The sequence below is a fragment of the Tursiops truncatus genome, chromosome X (assembly GCF_011762595.2).
Source record: "Tursiops truncatus isolate mTurTru1 chromosome X, mTurTru1.mat.Y, whole genome shotgun sequence".
NCBI lineage: Eukaryota > Metazoa > Chordata > Mammalia > Artiodactyla > Delphinidae > Tursiops > Tursiops truncatus.
The window spans coordinates 99,070,672-99,098,374 of NC_047055.1; the positions used below are offsets into that span (position 1 = coordinate 99,070,672).

General features: G+C 36.5%; 1 protein-coding gene across 1 annotated transcript; it reads right to left on the minus strand.

Annotated features, from left to right (window-relative positions):
• Positions 1-333: 333 nt before the first annotated feature.
• LOC101327373 (E3 ubiquitin-protein ligase RLIM-like) lies at positions 334-3,612 on the minus strand. The gene is given in 3 exon segments (XM_019943031.1): positions 334-481; positions 483-2,043; positions 3,369-3,612. Coding segments are annotated over 3 exon segments (1,953 nt in total).
• Positions 3,613-27,703: the final 24,091 nt, after the last annotated feature.

Here is a 27,703-nt window from a genome sequence, read left to right on the forward strand (position 1 = left end):
AAGAGAAGGGTTTCAAAGCTTTTTATGGCATTCTATGAATGTAACATGACTTCTTTATGTGAATGACTCTAATATAGTCTTAAATTGCTTCTTTTTTTGTGTGTGTGTGTGTGGTTCGTGGGCCTCTCACTGTTGTGGCCTCTCCCATTGCGGAGCACAGGCTCTGGACGTGCAAGCTCAGCGGCCATGGCTCACGGGCCCAGCCGCTCCACGGCATGTGGGATCTTCTTGGACCGGGGCACGAACCCGTGTGCCCTGCATCGGCAGGCATACTCTCAACCACTGCACCACCAGGGAAGCCCTATAACACTTATATTGCTGAGAATTCAGATCTCAATTAGAATTTTCACTCTCATTGGAATCCACTACTTGCTCACGACAAATAGGACAGGTAGAGTTCTCAGACAGCCAGCGGTCAATGCAGTGAATGTGATATTCATGGGAGCAAGGTAGGATGCGAAGCTTGCTGTTTTCTGTGTACTGTAATGCAAATGCTACAGGCTTTTAATGCATCATTTTCACCAAAAGATCTTACAGCCAAGTTGTCAATCTGTGCTTTGGTGAGTCCTGTAGTTGGGTATAGATTATCTCCACTTAAGAGGAAAAACTGTTGCAGATTATAGGAGGGCCCAGAGTCACTTTCATTAAATATTACCGGGGTCATTCGTCTACTCCCTTGCGTGGTCTCTGATGATACGTCTGATGATAAGTTTCTTTCTTCACTGCCTTCAAACATCAGTGAGCTAATTCCTGAATTTTCATCACTTGAGCTGGAACTGGAAATAGGACTGGAACTGGAAATAGGACTGGAACTGGAAATAGGACTGAAACTGGAAATAGGACTAGAACTGGAACTAAACGTACAATTGGGTCTTGAATGACAAATCAGTGTGGAACTTGAATGGGTATCATAGCTAGGATTTGAATCACAACAAAATCTACCACTACTACTACCATTAGGACCATCTCTTCTATTTGGTGACTCTGGCCATTCCATGTTTTGACTTGGAGGTGAGACACTGTGCTCTAAATTACCGTTAATGTCCATAAGGTTACTTGAGTTACTAAATTCTGTCATTGTCTGCCTTAACATGCTCTGAATTGGAACAGATGTTGTATCATTTAAGCTAGTATTTAAAATTTTACAAACGGGATTTCTGATGGTATTGACATAAGCTCTCACATCTGCCTGCTCAGAATGTGAATACATACGCCTCAGTCCTCATTCACTTTCAGAAGTGACAGTGTTGTTTGGTGTCTCAGATGTTAACTGAGTTCTACTAGCTCTGCTGTCTCTCTGAGAATATGCTCCAGAATGAACTTGTCCTACTTCAAGATTGAAGGGTATGGTTGGATATATTTTCCTCATTCCCCAAGATTCACCACTGCCAGTTGTATCTGGAGAATTTTCTCCATGAACGGCATTCCTTGTTCTAGAAGTTTCAATAAGACCACTGTTTTGCAACTCAAATCCAGTCATTTGCTGTCTCAATATTTCTTGGTGCTCAGTTCTAGAAAATCTCGCATTCTCACTTACCAGAGGCTGCTCAAAAGTCTGAGATGGTATACTATGATTAAGTCTTTGTACAGTTTCCCTAAGTGAACGTGGAGGCGACCAACTTTCAATTCTTGCTCTGGTTCTCCGATACTCTGGGCTCCTACTTCTTGCTCTTCTCTGACTTCTGGTAGGTGGGAATTCCATTAATGTTTCAGTTGTATCTTGTTCAGACATAGATGGTCTTGTAAATATTGATTCAGATTGTGGATTGTCCACTTGCCTTTGGCTGTCTTCCATATTTTCTCTTCTGGGAAGTCTTGCAGATGCTACATATTGATTCTCTGGATTTGGACTCCCATTATCAAGGTTAAAATTTATTTCTAAACTGAATCTGAACTGATCACTTTTAGGATTAATTTGGCTCTCTTCTCTCCAAAATTCGTTTTCTCTTTGTCCACTTGTCATATTTTCAGTTTGTCCAGAACAGTTAAGCCAGTCTATTGTACAGTCACCACTAGACACATCATCTGAAGAGTCTCCTCTATCTGTTAACAAAAAAAATGGGGAGGGTGCATAAAAGAACTACCAAAATTAGAACCATCATAAAATAGCACTCTGAAACTTTGTTTCAAAAACAAATAAAAAATGAGAACTTAAATACTCAGGTGTTTTAAACTGATTTCACATTTATAGAGTTAATATTTTATAAACTACACTGTCTAGATTTATAAGTAAAGGTAGAAAAGTTTCAATTCCATCTGAAAAGAGTGAGCTAATCCTAGATAAACTTAGAGAATTTTTTAAAAAGGGAATCTGGAGGAAGTCTATTTTTCAGTATTTCATCATATACACAGCCCTGTGTACCACTGTAGGAGGAATGTCAAGAGACTTTTTTTTCAGTCCACTGTCAAAACACTAATACAATTAAACAAGGTAAACACCAGTTAAGGTACAATGCTAATATTTTAGTTCAATTTACATTATTGTCTAATTTTCATTAGTCTCCAACATTACTATTTCTAGGCTCTTCATTTATGTGCTTTTGATAATATATAAGCTGTTTTAAAATATAAGATTATTGCCCAAACATAAACAAGTTTTACAGGTTTAAAAGAGTTTGAATTTTGAATACTTCTTAATGTTACCAAGATTTTTAATTGACATTAAATTGAAGGACAGATCAAATGAATAGACTGAACCTAGCATGGTACATATAAGACCATATTCAAGGACCAAAGTATTATAGTATCCTCTTCATTAGACAGTAAAATCCTCTACTTCACACTGGGAGAGAAGGCACCAGACCTGAGGTTCGAGCAGGGTTTCTCAGCCTTAGCACTATTGACATTTTGGTGCCGGACAATTCTTTGTTTTGGGGAGCTATCCTGTGCATTGTGGGATATTTGGCAGCATCCCTGGCCTCTGCCCACTAGATGCTAGTAACACCCATGCCTCCCCTGTGACAACCAAAAATATCTCTAGCCATTGTCAAATGTCCCCAGGTGTTGGAGAGAGCAAAATTGTCCCCAGTTGAGAACCACTTGATTAGAATATAAAATATTTGTTTGCTTTTTTTACATGTCTATGTAGAAAAAATAATTCAGGAAGTAGGAGGGACTTTCAATTGAGGTAGAAAACCAAGAAAAATACAAATAGGCTACTTCACACTGTTTCCTAATTAAAACAACCCAAATGTGAATCAGGAAAACAAACATACCTTGACATTCTCACCAAAAATCAAGTAAATGCCAGTTCTTTTTATGAGAAGTTACTTACCAAATTAATTTATGTCACTTCTGTATAATTTACTATTTACTATTATGAAGTTCCTTATTCATCTCATCCTATTCCCTCCAAAAGCAAAATATACCTGTATTTTCATCTGAGTCTTGTGGTGGGTTTTCTTTAATTAGCTGAAGTCTTCTCAGCAACTCTTCTTCTGTACTTTCACCTGGAATGCCTAGAAGATTGTTGTCTCTCATAAGTTTGTAATCTTCTTCACTCAGATTATTTACAAACCTGGAGAAATCTTCTTCCCAAACCAGTCGGTCCGTTTGGCTTATGCGTTGGGCCGAAACTCCATCTCCTTCATCATTGGAATCCGAGTTTTCCATCTTAATAATAAACAAGTGGAAAATTATCTGAAATTCACGACATAGTGTTGAAATTCACCAACGGTCATTTAGTTTTCTTTGCTTTCTACTTCCGGCCAGAGTGTCCGGTTCCGACGCAGTCGGATGACGCTCCGCATAGATTCCTCCCTTCTCTCGGCCTGACTGAGTTCTGTAGCCCCTGGTGACGGAACAGTTGGGAGCTGCCTCTATTCCGGAAATTGCTAGACGTTGCCTAGGCACCCATTATCTTCCCCACTGTTACCGAGTAGCGACTGGATTCAGGTTAGATTTCATTTCATTCAAAACCAGCCAATGTTACTGAGGGTTTATAGTGTGCCAAGCACCATCCTTCACCTCGTTTCACCCACATGAGCCTATTCTCAGGTTTTCAGGAGGCGTTTTCAGGCTCTGATATGCTCTATTTATTCGTTACATTACATATGACTGCCTTCTTCAAAATGCCATGCCAAAGTCAGCCTAGTTAAATGCAGCAATTCTCATTTTCAGGTGCTCAGGGACCTCCGCCTTTTCTCTTCATGAATTTCTCAAATCATAGACTCTCACTAAGAAAGCCCACAATTTTTGATAATTTACCAGGGCCCTAGCTGAGTCTCTTTAGTGTGTCCTCTCCCTTTTAACTGTTAATGGCTTCATCTTGCATTATACAGTCCTTCAATCTTGTTTCAAACAAACAAACAAGAAACACCAAAACTTTGGCAGGCTTTTCTCCTCAGCCAGGGAATTCCTTCTCCACAAAAGCATCAGGTTCATTTTTGTCCTCCTTTCTCATAAATATTATAAATATTACTTAAAACTAGCCAGAACATCACAGGAACTTTTAAGACAGATACATAATAGTTACTTTGTGTGCCACAATCAGTACTGACTTTGCTGATTTTGTTGCATGTATCACCTGAAAGGCTTGGTGAAAATAAAATAATGCTCATTTGCAATGCTATCTGAAGGAGACCTCTAAGAGCTTCTGGACTCATTAATATTACCAGCCCCACTTAACACTTGTTTAGGAGCTCTTCGTTCAACTTATTCATGTAAAGACAAGATTTGGCTGCTGAATTTGAGACTTTATTCAATTTGACTTATTTAATAATTAATCCATCCAACATAAACTGGGTCAGTTATTGCCTTAGAGGCTAGAGATATGTCAATTGTTGAAGCAGTTTGTACTCCCAAGTAATTCACACACCAGGTGAGGGAAACACCACATAGAAACTATCAAAATACAGTATATTTTATAATAGATTTATATATGCAGTATTGTGTAAGTACAGAGAACTGTGTAGCAATTATTTAATGGGAGTTGGGAAATGTTTCACAGAGGTATTATATTTAAATCTGAATCTTTAAATATAATTATATTTTCTGTAGATGGAAAGTGGCAGTTATGTGTTGCTAGAGAAAGACTATGTCAGATGGAAGAAGTAGACTTGAAAGACCTTGGCTTGTTTGGGCAACTGTGGCCACAATTTTGGGGTTGGGTGGAAATGTGGAGTTAATCTCAGAAAGAATAATTGACACAAACTATAAGTTGAGTTTTGATTTTTTTCATGTAAGAAATAGGACACTGATTAAGATGTTTTGGTATTTTTTTGAGAACAAGCAGTAGATTTTAATTTTGTCTGCTTAGTGTCCCCTTAACATACTTATGCTAATAGCATCCTGATTTTCATGGGGGAAAAACCCATTCTACAATCTTAGTCCACTTGGTTTAGGTTTAGCTGAATTCACTGCCATGGCTAGAGGAAAGGACACATGATGCAGCCATGTCCAATCAGTATATCTCAAATTGGTTATGGTAATTGGCTTAAGCATGGGCATGTGACCAAAAGTATATTTAAGAGTTAAATCTGAGATGTTAGCTAGAACTACTGAAAATGAGAAATCATTTTCCACTGCGGTTGCTAAGCTGGTAGGATATAAACCTGAAGATGTTTGTGGCTATGTTATGTCCCCAGAATGAGGAACATTGACATAAAGAGACAGAGGAAAACAATAATGGAGAAAGAGCAAGATACCTGAGAAAAAAATTGAGAAATACCTGAAGCTAGATGTGCCTTAAGATTTTTAGATCTGTAAAACAACGTATTTCGTTTTTAAAATGTAAGCTTTGAAAGATTCCTGCCACTTATCATTGGAAGGCTCCTAATAGTTGTAACAGGAGAGCCATATGATTGGTGATGTAATCAGATGTCAAAAAGTAATTTGATACAGGGGATGGGGTCACGGAATGAGTGAAACATGTGTGGGAGATTAAGTGGTACAAACCTCCAATTACAAAATAAAGGAGTCAAGGGAATGAAATGTACACTGTGGAGAATATAGTCAATAGTAATGTAATATCTTCATATGGTGACAGATGGTAACTAGACTTGTGATCACTTTATAATGTACAGAAATATCTAATCACTGTGTTGTGCACCAGTGACTAACATAGTGTTGTAGGCCAAGTATACTTCAAAAGACAAACAAACAAACTAATAGAAAAAGAGATCAGATTTGTGGTTACCAGAGGTGGGTGGGGAGGTTGGATGAAGGTGGTCAAAAGGTACAAACTTCTAGTTACAAGATAAATAAGTATAGGGATGTAATGTATAACATGATTAGTATAATTAAGACTGCTGTATGTTGCATATGAAAGTTGTTAAGAGTAAATCCTAAGAGTTCTCATTACAAGGAAAAAATATTTTTTTCTTTTTCTTTTATTTTGTATCTATATGAGGTCATGGATGTTTGCTAAACTTATTGTGGTAATCATTTCATGATGTATGTAAGTGTAGGGGAACAAAACTTTCCACCACAAAATGCTTCTTTGGTATGCAGATTATTTCAAGCTGAAAAAAAATCTAGGCCCAAAAGTCTCAGGAAGAAACTTTGACCTTGCTCCTAACTGCCTAAAATAATTTAGATAGAGGGCCAATTATTCCCCAATAGAGCTATCACCAGAGATATCTACAAAGAATATGGGCTAGTAGTGGTAGGAGAAACTCAGCAGGGCCTAGAGATCAGAGTCCACTCTGTGTCCATTGTCTCTCTACACGGCCCATCTACCAAACATTTGCTTTTCCATCTTCATATAAATCACCTTGCTCCCATTTGAAGTCTCAAACACTACCCACAGCATCCTCTTTTGTTTTTAGCTGAAGATCATATTTAAGGTGAGGGTTTCAGCCATATTGGTCATTCAGTTTTCCTGGGACTCTCTCATATGTACATGTTATTAAACTTTGTTTGATTTAATAACATGTACATGTTATTAAACTTCGTTAGTTTAATTCTTATACCAGCCAGAAGAATCTAGAAGGGTAAAGGAAAATTTCTTATTGCCCAACATAAGTCAAATCATTATGCTGTACAGTAAGTCCCCTACAAAGGAACGAATTCCATTCCGAGAATGCGTTCGTAAGTCCAATTTGTTTGTAAGTCCAACAGAGTTAGCCTAGGTACCCAATTAACACAATCGGCTATATAGTACTGTACTGCAATAGGTTTATAATACTTTTCACACAAATAATACATAAAAAACAAAAAATAAAACATTTTTAATCTTACAGTACAGTACCTTGAAAAGTACATTAGTACAGTACAACAGCTGGCATACAGGGGCTGGCATCGAGTGAACAGGCAAGAAGAGTTACTGACTGGAGGAGGGAGAGGAGGTGGGAGATGGTGGAGTTGAGGGATCGTCAGCAACAGGAGATGGAGGGCAAGCTGCAGTTTCGCTCATGCCTGACATTGATGCACATGTTCTGGTTCCTTGCTGGATTCAGTTCTATCTAGCCTCTTTTCTCGTCATAGATGACATGGTACCACTGGATTGCATTCTGAATGGCTGCTGCAACCTTTGTGTACTGTTCTTTGTTTGGATCCTATGCCTCAAAAACTAACAGTGCCTCCTCAAATAAAGAAAATCCCCTTGCCATTTCCCGCATGGTGAATCTCTTCGGTTCCTCAGTTATTTCTTCTTCCTCTTGTCTCTCTTCATCCTTTCTCTGGGCTGCCAATTCCATCTTCTCACCTCGCTCCACTCTCTCAATTATTTTCAGTTTTGTTTCCATCGTTATCACTGCTTCTTAGCAGTACCAGCTACATCATCGCTGCTTTTATGCTTGCTTCGGGACATCCTGGGCTTGAAATAAAGATACTGTACTACTGTATTCTATACAGTACTGTAAAGTACACAAAAGCACAACCACTTGTAGAGGATGCACACACATGACAATGTACATCAGACACGTGAACTAACTTACATGATTGGATATGTGACCACACGTTCGCATATTTGACCTTTCACAACTTAAAGGTTCGTGTGTAGGGGACTTACTGTATGCCTTAAACTTAATGCTAAATGTCAAGTATATCTCCATAAAACTGGAAGAAAAAAACAAGTAATTTATAATAAAATTGCCATGTAAAACTTACTTGCTTTTGTCCATTCTATAAAGTTAACATGTTTATACAATTTAAGTTTAATTGGATTTAATTTTTATGAAAAAATAAGCAAACAGAATTTTTCTGTCATTTATTTGTTTAATAAGTATTTATTAGGCTTTGAAATTCTGTAAAGTTGAAGGAAATGAACATTTTCATTTGATTATGAATGAAATGTGGTTATGACATATAATGTTAATATTGTGAATAAATTTCCTACTTCTTTGTACCATGGGGTCCTTTCAGAATGTCCCTATTTTTGTATGTGTCTCATTTATTATACAATGTATTCTGATACCTTGGCCCAGTAATACTCATTTAATTCTCATATGAAGAGAAAATATCCTGAGTTAAAGTACCACTGAACATTTGGCTTATATTAAGAAACAGAATGGTCCTGGTGGGAAATAAAATGTCTTTCACCGATACCTTACTAATGAGTGAGATAATGTTATGTGACCAGTTAGCTCCCTGGTGGGATTTTTAGGATGCCTAAATTTAGCAAAGTCTTAGTGTAAGTGTGTACTTATGTGTGTTCTTGCATGTATATGTGTGGTGTATTTAAGAAGTTTTAACAGATGTTTGGTTAGGTTAATAACCATTGGCTTAAGTGTGGTTTCTGGATACTAGTAATAGGTCTATTTCACTGAAGTTTTGAAAGTTCCTCTACAGTGTGAACATACTTTATCTAGAACTTTGAATTCCTATAACACTATAGTTATTGTCTACTTTAAAGTCTTGTTTTTAATATTTGTTCTATGCATAAACAAAAAGATACAGCATGTTGTTTAGTACTTAGAAAGTTACAATTTACTTCTTAACATTTTTCGTATTTAAGTTCGTAACTGAAGATGGTCAGATTGACCACTTTGGGAGTGAAAGGAAAAAATAAAGGCATATTTACTTTTAAATTCACCTGCTAGATGTGCTCATTGTATGCTCTGTTATATATGCAAGGCCAGGGTGACTGGAAGTGCAATTGTCAGGCTTTTTCATAAACTGGATAACCATTTGTTTCTGCGCAGCACATTACCTTTACATAGGAGCAATCAGGAGAAAAGGTGAAATAGGCAAGCATTCTGCACTACAGAATACCACCTTTAACAGCTAACCAGCATTACTCAACTACTGTACAGCTGTGTCTAGTGCACAAAAATACATAGGCGATTAGAACTATGTTTGATAAATAATCCTTTAACAAAATTCTTTTCACCTTAAATGTCTCTATACCAGTGCAGGTCCAGATTACCAGTTAAACCCAAAGGTAAATAGCACATGTAAATAAATGTATAATAACTTCAAGGAGGTCTTTATTTTTAAAAGAATGATGGCAATGATGAGTCAATCACTAGACAGTTTTTGACTACTCAGAAAGAAAAGGCTGCACACATTTTCTTAAATCAGGAGGGCCACAAATTAGATAACAATCTGTTTACTTTCAAACAAAATGCAGTAAAGAGAAATGAAGTTTTACCTCAAATATTCAAACCAATAATAACTTGAAGTTGTTCACCTCACTAACTTAGAAGATAGTTGAATAACAGCAACAAAATACCATACAAAATGAGGTTTACCACTTGAGGCAAAACTTAAAACAAGTAAAAACTTATACAACATGCTAAAGAATAACCTTTTCAACAGCTAGTGGCTTATTTCAAGGACTCTTTGATCACCTGAGAATGTTGCTCCCCTCCCCTCCCCACAAGTCCTCAGGTTGTTTGCTAATGACTCATTATCCTAATGGGGCGCCACTCCTTCCTCTTTAGGAAACTTGGAGGGATTTTTCAATTGTGATCAGGACTTGGGCTTTTTTCTGGTGTAAGGCTTATTGATCTAGACCTGGACGTGGTTGCTGAGGAAGATCTGGACCCAGAGGAGGACTTGGACTTGGAACTTCGAGTAGATCTGGATCTAGAGGTTGATGGAGATCTATCATCAGAGCAGGATGGAGACTTCGCATGGCTGAAGGGAGATCGACGCGGAGAACTGTAATCAGAAACTCAATATGGGTCCCTTATTCTGCGTGAAAAAAACAAAAGAGTCAAAGTTGTCATGATCTGTGATTCCAAATTATATAATTGAATATAACTCAGATTACTAAAATTAAATTTTCTCATTAATTAACCAGATATACTTTCTGATGGAGTAAGTTCATTTGATGTGACTTTCATTTAAAAAATTTTTAGAATTAATATTTCAGCAAATTGTTGACAAGGCATCTTTTCTTATGTATCATGTCCATGGGACTCTAAGAAATGAGCTTGACAATGATAGGGGTAGAAAATAGTATTCCATTAAGTATTTCTCACCTGCAATGAACATTGTGTGCTCTTTACAAGTGGCAGGGAGGGGGAAATTTCCCCCTCTACCCCTCTTGAGTTCTTGTGGCTGGACTAATAAGAAAATTGGCACAAGGCAGATCAACAGGAGAAAAAGAAACACGTTTTAATTCTTGTGCACAGAAGTCTCATAGAAATGGGACCTAAGGAGTAGCCAAAGCAGGAAGCTTTCATACTTTTTAGATAAACTATAAATTTGTGAGGAGTTGACAGGACAAAGAAACTTAGGCTTTTGGTGCTGAATTAGTGAAAAATCTAAACAGGTAGTAGGGGTAGTCAGTTAAAGAAGTAATAAGGTTTGTTTATACAGGCTTCTCTGCCTGAATTCCCTGTCTCTGGTGATAAGGTTGTCCTTCTACCTCCAGATGCAGGGAGAGCACCTTTCAAATGAGAGATTTATCTCCTGCTTTCAGAGGGACAGAGAAGAAGTATCTTGTGTCCCTTTTGTACTGGCTGTTTCTTAAGTAACTTTAATTTAAAATAATCAATATGCCATTGATTGGCATTGTTGGGCCCCAACAAAAGCCACAGCATCTTCTTTTTTTTTTTTTCATTTTAACATCTTTATTAGAGTATAATTGCTTTACAATGGTATGTTAGTTTCAGCTTCACAACAAAATGAATCAGTTATATATATACATATGTTCCCATATCTCTTCCCGCTTGCATCTCCCTCCCTCCCACCCTCCCTATCCCACCCCTCCAGGCGGTCACAAAGCACCCAGCTGATCTCCCTGTGCTATGCGGCTGCTTCCCACTAGCTATCTACCTTACGTTTGGTAGTATATATATGTCCATGCCTCTCTCTCGCTTTGTCACAGCTTACCCTTCCCCCTCCCCATATTCTCTAGTAGGTCTCTGTCTGTATTCCTGTTTTACCCCTAGGTTTTTCATGACATTTTTTCCCTTAAATTCCATATATATGTATTAGCATACGGTATTTGTCTCTCTCTTGCTGACTTACTTCACTCTGTATGACAGACTCTAGGTCTATCCACCTCATTACAAATAGCTCAATTTCGTTTCTTTTTATGGCTGAGTAATAGTCCATTGTATATATGTGCCACATCTTCTTTATCCATTCAGCTGATGATGGACACTTAGGTTGTTTCCATCTCCGGGCTATTGTAAATAGAGCTGCAATGAACATTTTGGTACATGACTCTTTTTGAATTATGGTTTTCTCAGGGTATATGCCCAGTAGTGGGATTGCTGGGTCATGTGGTAGTTCTATTTTTAGTTTCTTAAGGAACCTCCATACTGTTCTCCACAGTGGCTGTATCAATTCACATTCCCACCAGCAGTGCAAGAGTGTTCCCTTTTCTCCACACCCTCTCCGGCATTAATTGTTTCTAGATTTTTTGATGATGGCACAGCATCTTCTGCACGTTATTAATTCCTATGTATGTGCTCTGGTTATCCACTACTGCATAACAACCTACATCAAAATTTAGTGGCTGAAACAAATTTATCATTATTTTATCTCATAATTCTAAGACACTGGAATCCAGGCAGGGCTTGGATTAAGATGACAGGGCTTAATTTCTTAAGCTTCTTTCTTAAGATTCTTAATTTCTTAGGGCTTCTTTCTTCATTTTATTAGCTGAATTAGCTAAGGAGTCTGGGACGGCTCTTTTGGAACTACTGGGTGTTGGCTGATTCCTATCTCCCACCCCCCCACCCCGCTTTCCAGAGCCAGTCCATGTAGTCTGGTAGATTTTTTTTTTTTCAGCCCTCGCTTGCAATTGATCCACACCTTTGAAAATGTCTTTCCAGAGACTTCCCTGGTGGAGCAGTGGATAAGACTCCGCACTCCCAATTCAGGCAGATGGGGTTCAATCTCTGGTCAGAGAACTAGAAAAAAAAATATTATTTTAGAATTTTATTTATTTTTTATACAGCAGGTTCTTATTAGTCATCCATTTTATACACATCAGTGTATACATGTCAATCCCAATCTCCCAATTCATCCCCCCAACACCCCCCGCCACCACTTTCCCCCCTTGGTGTCCATACATTTGCTCTCTACATCTTTGTCTCTATTTCTGCCCTGCAAACTGGTTCATCTGTACCATTTTTCTAGGTTCCACATATATGCATTAATATATGATATTTGTTTTTCTCTTTTTGACTTACTTCACTCTGTATGACAGTCTCTAGATCCATCCACGTATCTACAAATGACCCAATTTCATTCCTTTTTATGGCAGAGTAATATTCCATTGTATATATGTACCACATCTTGTTTATCCATTCATCTGTTGATGGGCATTTAGGTTGCTTCCATGACCTGGCTATTGTAAATAGTGCTGCAATGAACATTGGGGTGCATGTGTCTTTTTGAATTATGGTTTTCTCTGGGTATATGCCCAGTAGTGGGATTGCTGGATCATATGGTAATTCTATTTTTAGTTTTTTAAGGAACCTCCATACTGTTCTCCATGGTGGCTATATCAATTTACATTCCCACCAACAGTGCAAGAGGCTTCCCTTTTCTCCACACCCTCTCCGGCATTCATTGTTTGTAGATTTTCTGATGATGCCCATTCTAACTGGTGTGAGGTGATACCTCATTGTAGTTTTGATTTGCATTTCTCTAATAATTAGTGATGTTGAGCAGCTTTTCATGTGCTTCTTGGCCATCTGTATATCTTCTTTGGAGAAATGTCTATTTAGGTCTTCTGCCCATTTTTGGATTGGGTTGTTTGTTTTCTTAATATTGATCTGCATGAGCTGTTTATATATTTTGGAGATTAATCCTTTGTCCGTTGATTCATTTGCAAATATTTTCTCCCATTCTGAGGGTTGTCTTTTCTTCTTGTTTGTAGTTTCCTTTGCTTTGCAAAAGATTTTAAGTTTCATTAGGTCCCCTTTGTTTGTTTTTATTTCCATTACTCTAGGAGGTGGATCAGAAAAGATCTTGCTGTGATTTCTGTCAAAGAGTGTTCTTCCTATGTTTTCCTCTAAGTGTTTTATAGTGTCCAGTCTTACATTTAGATTTCTAATCCATTTTGAATTTACTTTTGTGTATGGTGTTAGGGAGTGTTCTAATTTCATTCTTTTACACGTAGCTGTCCAGTTTTCCCAGCACCACTTATTGAGGAGACTGTCTTTTCTCCATTGTATATCCTTGTCTCCTTTGTCATAGATTAGTTGACCATAGGTGTGTGGGTTTATCTCTGGGCTTTCTATGCTGTTCCATTGATCTATATTTCTGTTTTTGTGCCAGTACCATATTGTGTTGATTACTGTAGCTTTGTAGTATAGTCTGAAGTCAGGGAGCCTGATTCCTCCAGCTCCCTTTTTCTTTCTCAAGATTGCTTTGGCTATTCAGGGTCTTTTGTGTCTCCATACAAATTTTAAGATTTTTTTGTTGTAGTTCTGTAAAAAATGCCATTGGTAATTTGATAGGGATTGCACTGAATCTGTAGATTGCTTTTGGTCATATAGTCATTTTCACAGTATTGATTCTTCCAATCCAATAACATGGTATATCTCTCCATCTCTGTCACCTTTGATTTCTTTCATCAGTGTCTTATAGTTTTCTGATTACAGGTCTTTTACCTCCTTAGGTAGGTTTATTCCTAGGTATTTTATTTTTTTTGTTGCAATGGTGAATGGGATTGTTTCCTTAATTTCTCTTCTGAACTTTTGTTGTTAGTGTACAGAAATGCAAGAGATTTCTATGCATTAATTTTGTATCCTGCAACTTTACCAAATTCATTGATTAGCTCCAGTAGTTTTCTGGTGACAGCTTTAGGATTCTCTATGTATAGTATCATGTCATCTGCAAACAGTGACAGTTTTACTTCTTCTTTTCCAATTTGTATTCCTTTTATTTCTTTTTCTTCTCTGATTGCCATGGCTAGGACTTCCAAAACTGTGTTGAATAATAGTGGCGAGAGTGGACATCCTTGTCTTTTTCCTGATCTTAGAGGAAATGCTTTCAGTTTTTCACCATTGAGAGTTATGTTTGCTGTGGGTTTGTCGTTTATGGCCTTCATTATGTTGAGGTAGGTTCCCTCTATGCCCCGTTTCTGGAGAGTTTTTATCATAAATGGGTGTTGAATTTTGTCAAAAGCTTTTTCTACATCTGTTGAGATGATCATATGGTTTTTCTTCTTCAATTTGTTAATATGGTGTATCACCTTGATTGATTTGCATATATTTAAGAATCCTTGCATCCCTGGGATAAATCCCTAGTCTGGCAGATTTCTACTGTATTTAGATTTCTTACAAAATGGTCAGGTTTATAAGAGACCATAGTAGAAGCATCAGTCCTCTTAAAGGCTAGGCCCAGGCCAGTATACAGTATCAGCTCTGCATCACTTCTATGATATTCCATTGGTTAAAGCAACCATAGCCCAGACCAGGTTCAAAAGAAAGGAAAAAAGAATCTCTCAGTGAAAGAAGTGTGAAGGGTTTGCAGCCATCTTTAATCTACCACAGTCAATCCCCTGGGCAGATAATATTTACATTTTTCTCACATGAAAAAGTACATTCACCCCCTTTCAAGGCCACTAAACTCTTATTTCCTTATGATAATGTATGAACGTCCAGGACTTTGTCATCTTAATTAGGTCTAGAAATCGAAGAGACTCTTCAGGTGCATCTCCTCGAGTTTTACTCCTTAAAGAGAATACCTGGGAAATAAAAAGACACGTTATCTGCCCTCCTCACATCTATATATACAATATTGAGATAGGCATAGGATAGCATTAGTTGACAGTTCTGTTCAAGAGAAGGAATAGTTCACAGTAATTCCAAAATTCTACTGACTGCATGATTCCAGTTTCTTGGTTTAGGGCCCAGGCCCATTTCCTGGGTCACCAATTGGTCCTGTAATATCTTAGTTCAGCCTTCTGAGTCATCCTATCTTCATTAAATGGTCCGTGTTTGTAGCTGAGTAGCTTTCTTAGTGTTCTTCCTGTATGCAAAACTTTGAGGGTACCAAGAATTCTTCTCATTCTGAACTGTGTCTGTCCCTTTTAGTCTAAGCTCATGGTGCTTCTAATAGCACAAATTCTCCATCTTGCTCTCTCTCTTTCCCTCTCTCCCTCTCCCCGCCCCCACCACCTGTTGGGTTGCTTATGATTCTTTTTGGGTGTTCAATCCATTAAACAAAATCTACACCCACATTTCCTTCTAAGACAAGTCCTTATCTACCTTGGGCCACCTAAAATCTTTCTGAGCTCTTAAACAAGGATCTGTAGCTATAGCATTTACTTCTTTACCCTGAGACTGCATTTTACTGTCCAAGTTCTGTTTTTTGCTCTGAGGTCATTGTTTAACTTTGACTCTTCTTAGCTGGAAAGGCTATCCTGGGCACTCTATGTTTTGTCTACATTCTTTTCTAAAACTGAATAATTGCTTTCTTAGTTTATCTCTTTCTTCTCGTATATTATTAGAGGCATTTAAAGAGGTTAATTGTTTTTTTTTTTTACTCTTTCTAGACATCTCCTTAGTCAGATTTATGAGTTTATTAGGTATACTTGCTATTTTCCAAAACCCTCCAGGTGATGGTTTTGCTAATTTTTTGTTTTGCAGTAGATAACTTAGGGTCTAGTTCTCCATGTACTCATTGACTTTCTTTCAGTTCTTTCAAATTTTAACAGAATTATATCATGGCCTACTAAGGGACACATAATATGCATTGTTTTAGTTGTTCAAGCTCCTTTATTACTTTCTCAATGAAAAGGATTTTAGTTCTTAATTACATCAGTTACCTTAAGAGAAACCATTCCCAGGTAAAGGTGAATTGATGGGTATTTTGTCCCAGTTAACAAAAATAACAGTGTACATGTCAGAAGTGTTAAAAATTGTATGGACTTCTATCCATTTAAAGGACTGTATGTCTTTACATAAATTAGTTTTATCAGAACAAGACGTATATTCTTCATGAGAATTGGGTTTGATTTATGTTGGAGAGGAGAAAGTGCTGAACCAGCTTTTGGGGACTTAGATTCCTGTCCTGGCTCCGCTATAAATAAGCCACAGTACTTGAGACAGTCAACTCCTGGGCTCAGGTTTTAACCTTTCTTAAATGAGGGAGTTAAACCAGTTGATCTTTGTGTTCTATCCAAGCTGTAAAATATCACTTACGTAAAATTGTTGAAATGTTCATTTTCATAACTTTGACAAAAATTTAAACAAATTTATTGAAACTAATATTACAATTAAAATGCTAAAAGTCCTTTTCCAAATGTTAGTTTAGAGACTGTGTTGGATTCAATTCTCTGGCAATGCTTTACTCATTTAAAATGATAATCACTATATGATTTGGATCAAGTAAAGAATAATTTCAGAAACTTCAGAGTTTTGTTATCTAAGAGACTTATACCTGATTTGAAAGCCAGGAAACACATGTACCTGTTTTACTGTCTGCCTTACATTGTCTGATTTGGGGCAATAATTCTTAACACATTTTAACACCTGTTGTAATAAACAGAGTCATGTGTTTCATGAGGTGATTTGAGAATTTCTCAGTTTGGCATCAACTTTGTCCTTGCAACTGAAATAATTAGAAGTCTAATGGAAACTTCTCTTCATGGAGTTTATTCTCCTTGCTCAATATTCCTATTTCTTTATCATCCACAAATATTTGTAAACTTACTACTATGTGTACGTACCTGTTCTAGATGCTATACGTTTCTCGTTTTATTTATCTACTACATGAAAGGATTAAAGTGAATTGGTTAAATATATTCTCCGGTTGTTCCAAACCTCTTTACTTGATAGAAAGGATAGGAAACCTGAGCCACTAGAAGAATGATGAACCATATATTGTGGGTGGCATCCCAAGTAGAGTTGCCTCCTGGGAGAGTGTGCTGATCAATATGTACAAGTAATTAAAATCGATTTTAAAGCAGTATTTACAAATATAACTTAATAAATTCATTTTTCAGTTTCATTCCCAAATTTTCCAAATTTCTTATGATTTTAGAGTTGTTAACTAGAATTATAAAACTAATAGCTTCTGAGTTTATTAACTTATAAGGAACATAGCCTAAAACCCAATATATAATTCTGGAATATGGTAACCCAGTCAGGGTCTTTTCACTTCCTAGTTCTGTGTGAAAGACTGGACAGCCTTCCCAGTCAGAGCTTCCTTATTTTATTGTCTTCTTGCTATCCTCAAACTGCAACACTTGGTATAAACTGGGTGGAAGATATTAATTATCTTAAGGTAGGGCTGTGATTTGCTTAAGTCTAGGCCCTTCAGTCCTGAAAAAAATGTATGCCTTACAATGGAATATTTTCATCCTTTAAAAAGAGACGCCATTTGTGAAAACATGGATGAACCTGGAGGATATTATATTAACTGAAGTAAGGCAGTCTCAGAGGTAAAAATACTACATTCCACTTATATGACCTATGTAAAATAGTCAAACTCATAGAAACAGAGAATAGAATGGTGGTTGCTAGGGACTGCGGGAAGGGAGAAAAAGGGTGTTCAACAGGTATGAATTTTCAGTTATGCAAGATGAATAAGTTCTAGAGATCTGCTGTACAACATAGCACCTATAGTTAACAGTACTGTATTGTGCACTTAGAAGTACATTAAGTCGGTAGATCCCATTTTAAGTTTCCTTATCACAAAACAAAATGAAACGAAACAGAAAATACCCAGAGAGATGCAAGGAAACTTTGGGAGGTGATGGACATGTCTATCACCTTGATTGTGGTGATGGTTTCACAGGTTTATTCATATGTCCAAACTCATCAAATTTGTATGCCTTAAATATATATTAAATATATATAAACTAAATATATTAAATATGTATTATATTGCATAATTAGGTATATGTGATTTAAATGTATACATTAAATATGTGCAACTATATAAAAATATATATTAAATATAAATTATGTACATTAAATACGTATAATTATACCTCAATAAAGCTGTTTTGAAAACAGCAACAAAGAATGGTTGGTATTCAGAAAGGAGCAACAGCATGAAGCTTTTACCACCTCTAGAGCTGAGGGGCAAGAGTTGGAAAAGGTATTACCAAAATTTGTGAGAACTAGCACTTTGGAAGTGGGCCTGCCCAGTGGGAGAGCTAGTTATCCAGGGATTCAGAAATTGCCCGAGACATGGCTCTGGAGCATGGAAGGAATGGAGGAGATATCCGCCAACCCTTTTTCTCCTAACTTACATCCAGTTAATGTTCCTCTGGCTGAACTCAAAATGAAGCTAAGACAGCCTGGGATATGGAGTTTGAATGGTACAAACTTCCAAGGCACAGAACAATTAGAGGAGAGCAGAAAATGAAGCAGAATATGTGAACAAACAGAGAATGACTAGCGTATGCTGTGTGTTTGTCTTGCCTTCCTAGGATCATGAATACCTTGATTCCGGCACTTATCTATTTTACATTAAAGTATCCACTATAAGAGGCCATAAGTAACTCTTTGTGATCCCTGCTTGATAAATTAAGTGCTTCATTTTGCAAAAGGGACTTTTCAGGATACTTTTGTTCTTGTTTTTTACTTTATTTTCCCTCCTTGAAGTCCCAAGTTTTTATTGAATTGGCTGTCTACCTTCTAAGTCAACTGTGTTGGTGGTTTTATTTTAAAGAGTTATTGAGTGAAGAAAATTTTCAGATTAAATCTGATAAGTGGCATTATATTAATGCTATCTTGAGGGTCCTTCTCAGTCCTTTCTGAATCCTTCTGATTCTGTTCATGTTTGTACTTTCTAAGTTAATCCTCATGTTGAAATGAAGCTTAGGCTTTGCTTTACTGACTCCTATAGGTCAATAAGATGAATTTGTTAATTTATCAGGGTCAGCTCCATGACCATATTTGATTTTGGTCTTATGTACCTTAATTTTGAACTGTAATTTATGACTTACTCTGTCATCATCCATCGAGAGCTTTACTGGAAAGAAATATACTAAGGCAGAAAAATGGGTTGCATGGGTTGGATTTGATGTTCCTTATGTTGTTCTAATCCTCTTTTTGTGAGAAACTAGATATAAAGCAAAAACTTCAGTCATAATTAGTTCATAGTGTGATCAAATTAGCGTGGAGCTGACATCTGCATTCATAGGCCTGATTCAACAGTCAGTGTGATTATGGAAGACGTATTTTACTTCTCTATATCTCAGATGCCATATCAATAAAATATGAGAACTGAAGTGCTTTATATTTTATATTGCATTCAGCTCCTAATATTCTTAATCAGGAAGTGAATTGAAAGTTACTGAAGGCTTTTTCTTCCAGTCAGTACCCTATAATTTGAACAATGAAAAAAGAAAGTGGCATTGCATTATAATTTTTATTTCCATATAAAAGTTTGTGGACTCATTCTGTTCAAACACTCTTCTCCTACCTAATTTGAAAAAAAAATAAATAAATAAAACATACTGCGCAATAGAAAACATTGAACTTGTGTTGTTTCCTTTTCCTGGACTGAAAAGTAGTTTCTTAAAACTTGTTTGTGCTCCTAGGTCAGTAGAACCAATTTATTACCCTTCAACTAAGCACGAACACTTCATTGCAGTGACCGTGATGTTCACAACATCTTAAGTTTGACTGATACCCTTATTGTAAATGATGGTGTAACTACCTACCAAGAGTTCAAAAATTATGAAAGGAAACTCTTTGTGCCACTTGGCATCAAAATATCTTGAAAGCAGATGAAGTAGTGCAGTCAGCAAAAAATGGCAACAAGAAAGGGAAGAGAATGGAGAACAATAGATGAGGGACCCTAAAGAAAGCAGTTGGATTCTTCCGTTTTAAAATAACTTGATATGAAAGAAAAAAAATCCCTAGCTCATTATATCGTTTCCATTTTCCTGTTTTTTCCATTTTCCTGATTACTTGAAACTATTTAAGACTGCATTAAAATTTTTGAAAAAATAATATTTCTTTCAGTAAACATCTCTCATTGAAAGTATCTTATCTGGTCATTACGAATTTTTTGTGCCTCAAAAACAAACATAAATCACAGCCAGACATGGGCATTTGAAACTGACCATAATATACCCTCAGAGAATTTAGTGTGGAAGGTGATTTTAAATTTACTTTTGCTTTCTTCAGCTCCTCATTTCCATTAAGAAACTTCCTAAGGGCTTTGGGGCTTGTCTCCCTAGAATCTATTCATTCTTTCAAAAAATTTCAATTTATTTCATCATATTCTTGGAGAGTTTATTATTAGAACCAAGCTCCCCCATGGGGATGGAGAGTAGCATATTAGTTATAGTGAAAGGGCTAGGACGGGTAGCCCTTTCTTATTATATGAGGTTCTGAAACTCCATGGGCTTTCCTTTTCTCAATCACTCCCCGGTGGAATGAATGAGAGATTAAGCAATATTGGAGGATCTTGGAGTCTACTTTCCCAAGGAAGCAGTAGAACAATTTCAGTATTCAAAGGGAGTAAGACATAGGAGGGAGAGGGATTGGTGAGGAATGGGGAAGGGGAGAAAAGAAGAATGAGGCAATCTTAATTTACCCATTCTTTTTTTTTTTTAATTGAAGAATTTGTTTTGTACTCTAAGGCAGATAGTCAACTGCAACTCTAAGTTCCTGGAAGGCAAGAACTCCTCTTTATCAGTTTCTGTAGATAATAAGTCATAGAGGGTAATGTGAATAAGAACTCTCTGAATAGTTTATGATGAGAATTAATGGAGGCACACTAGTCATATATTCCCAGAAGTTTCATATTCTAACTAAATTTTAAGACAAATATAAGTATTATACAATGGAATATTACTCAGCCATAAAAAGAAATGAAATTGAGTTATTTGTCATAAGGTGGATGGACCTAGAGTCTGTCACACAGAGTGAAGTAAGTCAGAAAGAGAAAAACAAATACCATATGCTAACACATATATATGGAATCTAATTAAAAAAAAAGGTTCTGAAGAACCTAGGAGCAGGACAGGAATAAAGACGAAGGCATAGAGAATGGACTTGAGGACACAGGGAGGGGGAAGGGTAAGTTGGGACGAAGTGAGCGAGTGGCATGGACATATATACACTACCAAATGTAAAATAGATAGGTAGTGGGAAGCAGCCGCATAGCACAGGGAGGTCAGCTCGGTGGTTTGTGACCACCTAGAGGGGTGGAATAGGGAGGGTGGGAGGGAGACGCAAGAGGGAGGCGATATGGGGATATATGTATATGTATAGCTGATTCACTTTGTTATAAAGCAGAAACTAACACACCATTGTAAAGCAATTATAGTCCAATAAAGGTGTTAAAAAATAAAAAAAATAAAAAGCAAATACAGTCAAAAAATCCTATTAATATTGTTAGCACTAAATGAAATACTTGAAGCGTAGATGTATGTTCTTATTGTGACAAGTACATGGTTAGTTCTTTTTAAATGGTAGTTGCTTTTATTTTTAGGTAAAAGGTCTTCTTATGTTTAGTATAGCTTTCTGTATACATCTTAGGATGCTAGATAGTATGAAGAGTTATTTTTTTTTCCTTCTGACAGGATTTCAGACTTTATAATGTATTCATTTTTATTCTGTTATCTACAGCAAAGATGATAGAAGTGCTAGAAAGGATAGAAATTCCTCACAAAATGGATGAGTGTCCTTCAAGCATTCAGCTCTCAGAAAATGGTTTGCTTTCATCCTATCAAATGACATTAAGCTTGTCAGATCAAAACAAGTACCGGGACATAGAAAAGGTGAAAAAAATGCTGATGCCAAGAAGGTACAATTTGGGCTTTTTTTTTTTTTTTTTTAAAGAACAGCAGTACAAAAACCTAGAGGCTTAATTGTGAATGAAATAATCCTATGTCACAGGATGTGAGATTAGAAGAGTGTTCATTATTTCCTAAAACAACATACCTTGACAGCCGGAATACTTTTTTTTTTCCTTTATTTTTTTCTGTTTGCTTGTCAAATCTTTTCAAATCTCATAGCTCCCTCCTGTGTTTATAGAGGAACTAGCCTTTTCTCATCAGCCTGTGCTATATCTCCTCATCAGGTCCGTAGATTTTGCAGCAGAGGGAACTTCACTGCATGAATTTCCCAGTAATCAAGTTGAAATTAAAATATTTTATAGTCCCTGGAAAGTGGCAGGAGAGCACTGAGAAGGAATTCTCTGGAGTAAAATGCTGGTATTTATTTAAAATAAAATGTAAATTTATTCATTTCTTTCTGTTTCTTTTTAAATCTGGTGTTTTCAGTTATAAAATACTTACCTCAAGTAATATGATTTTTAGTAACCTCTTTGGAAGTTATCGACATAGAATCTGAAGTCTGCAGCCCTAAAATTAACTCACCATGCATTTCTCAAGTGGTTATGCGCAAGTTATTATGCCAAATATCATGGGTGGGGATGGGAAGACAAAAACCCAGTTTCTCTCTCTAAGGCTCATAATCCTGGATAGGATAGGTATGCCATGGAAAGAGCACATTACCTTAGCTATGGTTTTGACCCTGCGTCTAGCTACCCATATGATCTCTGGACATGGTACTTATTACCTTCAGGCAGAGAAGTGCAGTCATCTCACTTATGCAAAGAGGGGAATAGACTGGGCCACTGTTTCCTAAATTTAGGTGGTTATGAACTAATCTGGATCATTGTTTTCTTTTCTTTTTTTTTTTAACATCTTTATTGGAGTATAATTGCTTTACAATGGTGTGAAAACAAGCTCTCAAATTCTACATTCTTAAGTTGCGTCAGTGAGGCAGAACTTTATGAAAGAGAGATGAAAAAAAAGGTAAAATGAGGAAGAAGGTTAAAAAAAATAAGTAAAACTTAAGTGGGAGGGGGGCTTAAGTGAGGTAGAGGCAGAACAAGGGAAAAAGAAAAGAAAAGAAAACAAATTACGTACAAGTTTAAGGGATCCAGTGTCATGAGTGGCAGTATAAATATATGGAGAGGAGAAAAATAACCACATCTCTTATTTCTGTTTCAAATACCTTAAGTGTAATTTAAGCCTCACAAATACCTATGGAGTATGTATCACCATCCTTGCTTAAAAGATAAAGAAAGAAATTTGTAGGACTTGGGAAAAATGCTTACGATGCCTAACTCATTTTGTTCGTTTCTAAAACTCAATCTTGTTCTTTAACCTGTACCAAACCGTCACTAAAAGAATCCCTAGTTACTGTACTAAAGCACTAGTTCTCAGACTCAGCCATACATTGGAATCACCTGAGAAACCCTAAAACATACTAATGCCTGAGTCTCACTCACTGTAAGAAATTTCAATTTAATTGAAGTATGGCCTGATAATCTGGATTTTTAAAGCTCTTTGGGTGATTCTAATGTGTACCAAAGTTTGAGGATGGCTCAAGTCTTTGACTTTCTTGCCAGTTATATAGTTCAGTAGGTTCCTAAGGACTTTGTCAACATTAGACCTTTTAATTAATATTTCAAATGCAAGTCATTTAATAACTTTATGAAGGAAGAGGCTCTGCTCCAAATTGTTCATGTCAGGAAGTTTGTACTTTTGCAAATAACAAGAATTAACATGGTTGTCAATTCCCCTTTCCTCATACCTGGAGGCTACACCCGTCCTTGATTTTCTGGTTAAGTGCCCTTATCGCTGTCATCACAAGGGGCAGAAGACACCGCTTGTGCTTCTCTTAGGACTGTTCTCTGTTCTGTTACACAGCATATAGCCACAGCTGCCACCCTGATAGCAGTTTCCTCTTTTTCAAGTGTCTAGGCCTTTTGCACCCCCTTGGTAGTGTATCAGAGAGTACAATTGCCCTCTTCTGTTGAAATGTGGGTGAAAAAACTTTCTTCAATCATTTGCCTTTGCCACACACAGCTATTTTGTATAATCTATTTTGTCCTCAGAAGATTTATTAATTGAAATAAAAATAGGGTGAGATTATTTAGAAATCATGGCCAGTTTTCAGTGTTGTCTTCTGGATGACAACTCTAGATAAACTATTTAATGTCAAACACATGTGTGGTTTTTGAGCCTCAAATTTGGTCAACCTATTAGTTGAGCCCACATCTGTATCTACTTATATTTGTTTTTTTGGTCTCTTAAACAAGCTGATTCATTCCTAGGCCTCAGTTGTTTGTTTTGCATACATGCAAGACTTCAAGTGTTGTATTGTACTTTCAGTTAAGACTGCCACTTATGCTTTGCTATACTCTGCAAAATCCCACTTAGAGTAGCTTGCCAAGGAGACACATTTTGGGGTTGCAAATTTTGCTCCCCTACAAAAACAATGTTTATGTTTTTATTTCAAGTGTGTAATCAAACATTCAAGATATATGTATTGCACATATGTGTATTTCTTTTACTTCTGTTATATACAAATTGAATACTATACAAAGTAGTGTGTATGTGTCTTGGTGCCGTCATGACTATTGTGGGAAAACATGTACACATATGCACATGCACATAGGAAAGCCAGCAAAAGAGCTATTAATGGCTATTTGTGTACATGGGAGGGGCCATACTATCATGACACTTGTCTTTAAAGTGTCCAATAGATAACATTTATGAGCACACTCTAGGCACCAAAATATACTTCATTTTTTCCCTAAGCGGCAGAGTAGCTTTTCTCTTAGAATTGGAATCATTTTCTGGCACTTAAACAATGACATTATATTGAGCAGTTATGCCATTTGTTCATTCATTACATATTTATTTTTAATTTTCAGTTCTATTCTTTGATTTATTTATGCCCTTCCTCCTTCAATAAATGATTTGACATAAATGTACATTATTAGATAAATTGAGATGTGTGCACATTTTTGAAGGGTAATTTGGAAAGTGATATTTATTTGGAAGGGTAAATGAGAAGGATGGGGTAGTAAGTCAAAACATGTGAAAGAAAAAACTCTCAAAAATAAGTTGAAGATGAGAAAATAAATGCCTTTCACTTAATAAAACAAGAAATAATAAAGATAAAGAAAGTAAAAACTGCCAGTGCCCACATTTCAATTGCAGAGTGGCTCATATAACCCAATATTGTACTTTGAGTTCCCAAATTGGATTTTAGGTCTAATTCTGCTACCATATTGCACTGTGACTTTGGAAAAGTCATTAAACCTCTCTTGTCCTTGTTTTTCTTTTAGATATAATGTGTTTCCATTAGATAAGTGACTTTGAAACTGAAGAAGTAACATCCTCTAAATGGGCAATGACACAGACCCCGGAGTCAGGGGGCCTAGATTTTTTTTTTAATTTAATTTTATTTTTTTATACAGCAGGTTCTTATTAGTTATCCATTTTATACATATTAGTGTATATATGTCAATCCCAATCTCCCAACAGAGGGTCTAGATTTGAATCTCATCCCTGACATTTGCTGGGTGTGTCCTTGACCTTCTGTTTTCACATCTATAAAATGAAGATAGTAATAGTACTTTCCTCATGAAGTTTTGGAAGAGATTAATTATGTTAAGATATGTTAGGTGCTCGGGCTTGTGTCTAGTGCCTAATAATGGTTGCGTTAACTACTATCATTGTTATCATTTAAAACTATACTCAGGTGAGCCAAATGGCCCCTTAGAGCTCTTTCAGGGGCTCCATTGACCAGAGGAGAAAAAAAAGGTGCTGTAAGAATATGACTATACAAAATTAAAGTTTTAAAATAAAATAATGTGATTATATTGGCATAAAGTATATTCTAAAAATCTATGGGTTTCAGTGATTCTCACATTTTGAGTACAAGGACCCTTTTTCAAGGCCTTAAATTTTAAAATGGCTTCCTCTACAAGAGATTAAATTTTTAGCATTCATTCATTCATTGAAACAATACAATCATTTCAGTAAAAATGTTCAATAAATTTGCATGTATTAGGGTAACTGATAGGAATTTACTATTTTTTTCCCCAAGACAAACTATTGGTTGGAAGAACTTGAAGGATTCTGGAGAGGGTATGATAAATTCCTTTAAGATGATTAAGAAACTTCTTGGAGAGAAAGATTTGAGATCCCAAATTCTTCTTTTCCACAGGATTCAAAGTTAAGAAAACTTGTTATAGTGAGCGTGACTATTCTTACCCAAGATCCTTAAAGTAAAATCTCTTCAAGTTTGCATATTAATTAAAATAGTAATAGATGTGTAACAGATAAATACTAAAATCTCAGCAGTTTGAAACAATGAAATCTGTTCTTCATTCACATAATAAGAGGTGTGGCTAGTTCTGATCAGATAGTTTCCTATAACTGGTGATTCAGGATTTAGCTCCCTTCAATCACACAGCTTCCTTATCTTTAAAATGTGAATGCCTGGTTAACCTTGGGAATCAATATCTAGATAGCAGAAAGGGAAAGAGAAGGTGTAGGACCACATAGAACAAGTAGCATACATCCTGTCTTCTGATACTCATTGACCAAAAGTAAGTTATATGACCAAACCTACATTGACAGGAAACAGGGAAATGTAATCTCACTGTGCACACAAGAAGAAAGCAGTTGGACTTGGTAAACAGCTGGCTGGTGTCTACCAGAGGATAAAGGTTTTATTTGGTGTGATTTTGGTGGTAATATGGGAAGAATGGGAATTACAGTTTAGTGAAGTGACGAAAGTGTTCCATCCTAGATCTCCTAGGAGGGAGGATTGCACTTTGGTAAAAGGGTTGTGTGAATTCATTTAAAGAGCTGACTTTTTGGATCACTAGGTCAATTTTGGTGTGGAATACCCCATGGGTGAGTACACTCTCAGTGAGGCTAGACTTGAAAAACCTTGGAAGGCCCAGTCTGTGGTGATAGGGAAAACAACCATAAGGCAAAGTGCCTCTTTGGCTCTCCTGGATGTTCACTGGAATACGTCTTCACTCTGGGCTACCAACTGCCAGTGGTAGTCACAGAATGTTCCTGTCACATATGAGTTTCTCCTCCCGTAATGGGAGACAGCCACCAATATTTACCATTTGATAAGAATCGAAGCTCTGTGGAAAGTTTTTGGCTTTATTGTGGTGTTTAGGGGAAAAAGAAAGATGTTCTTGCAATGATATGGGATGTGAGCTGTTAAGTGAGAATTTAAATGATTATGTGCTTTTTTTCCCCCTGCTATGGGCAAAGTGAAACACATCAGATACAGTTATTTTATTAATCATAAAATCGTATGCAGACATTTGAACAATATTATTGTTTATTTGTGTAGACACAGAACTTATTATTATAACGATAGGAGCAGATATGGGTTAACATGTACATTGTACTAATTCCAAAGCACTTATGATTTCTTGGGATCAGAATGGAGATTGCTAGGATGGAGAAATCATATTAAATTATATCCTGGTTCCTATGTGTAAGGGTTTTTCTCATAAGGCAGTAAAGCTTAAAGAAGTGATGAAAACAGGTAAGAAAACAGGAATGGAACATTGAGATTCAGATGGCTCTTCTAATTTTCACATA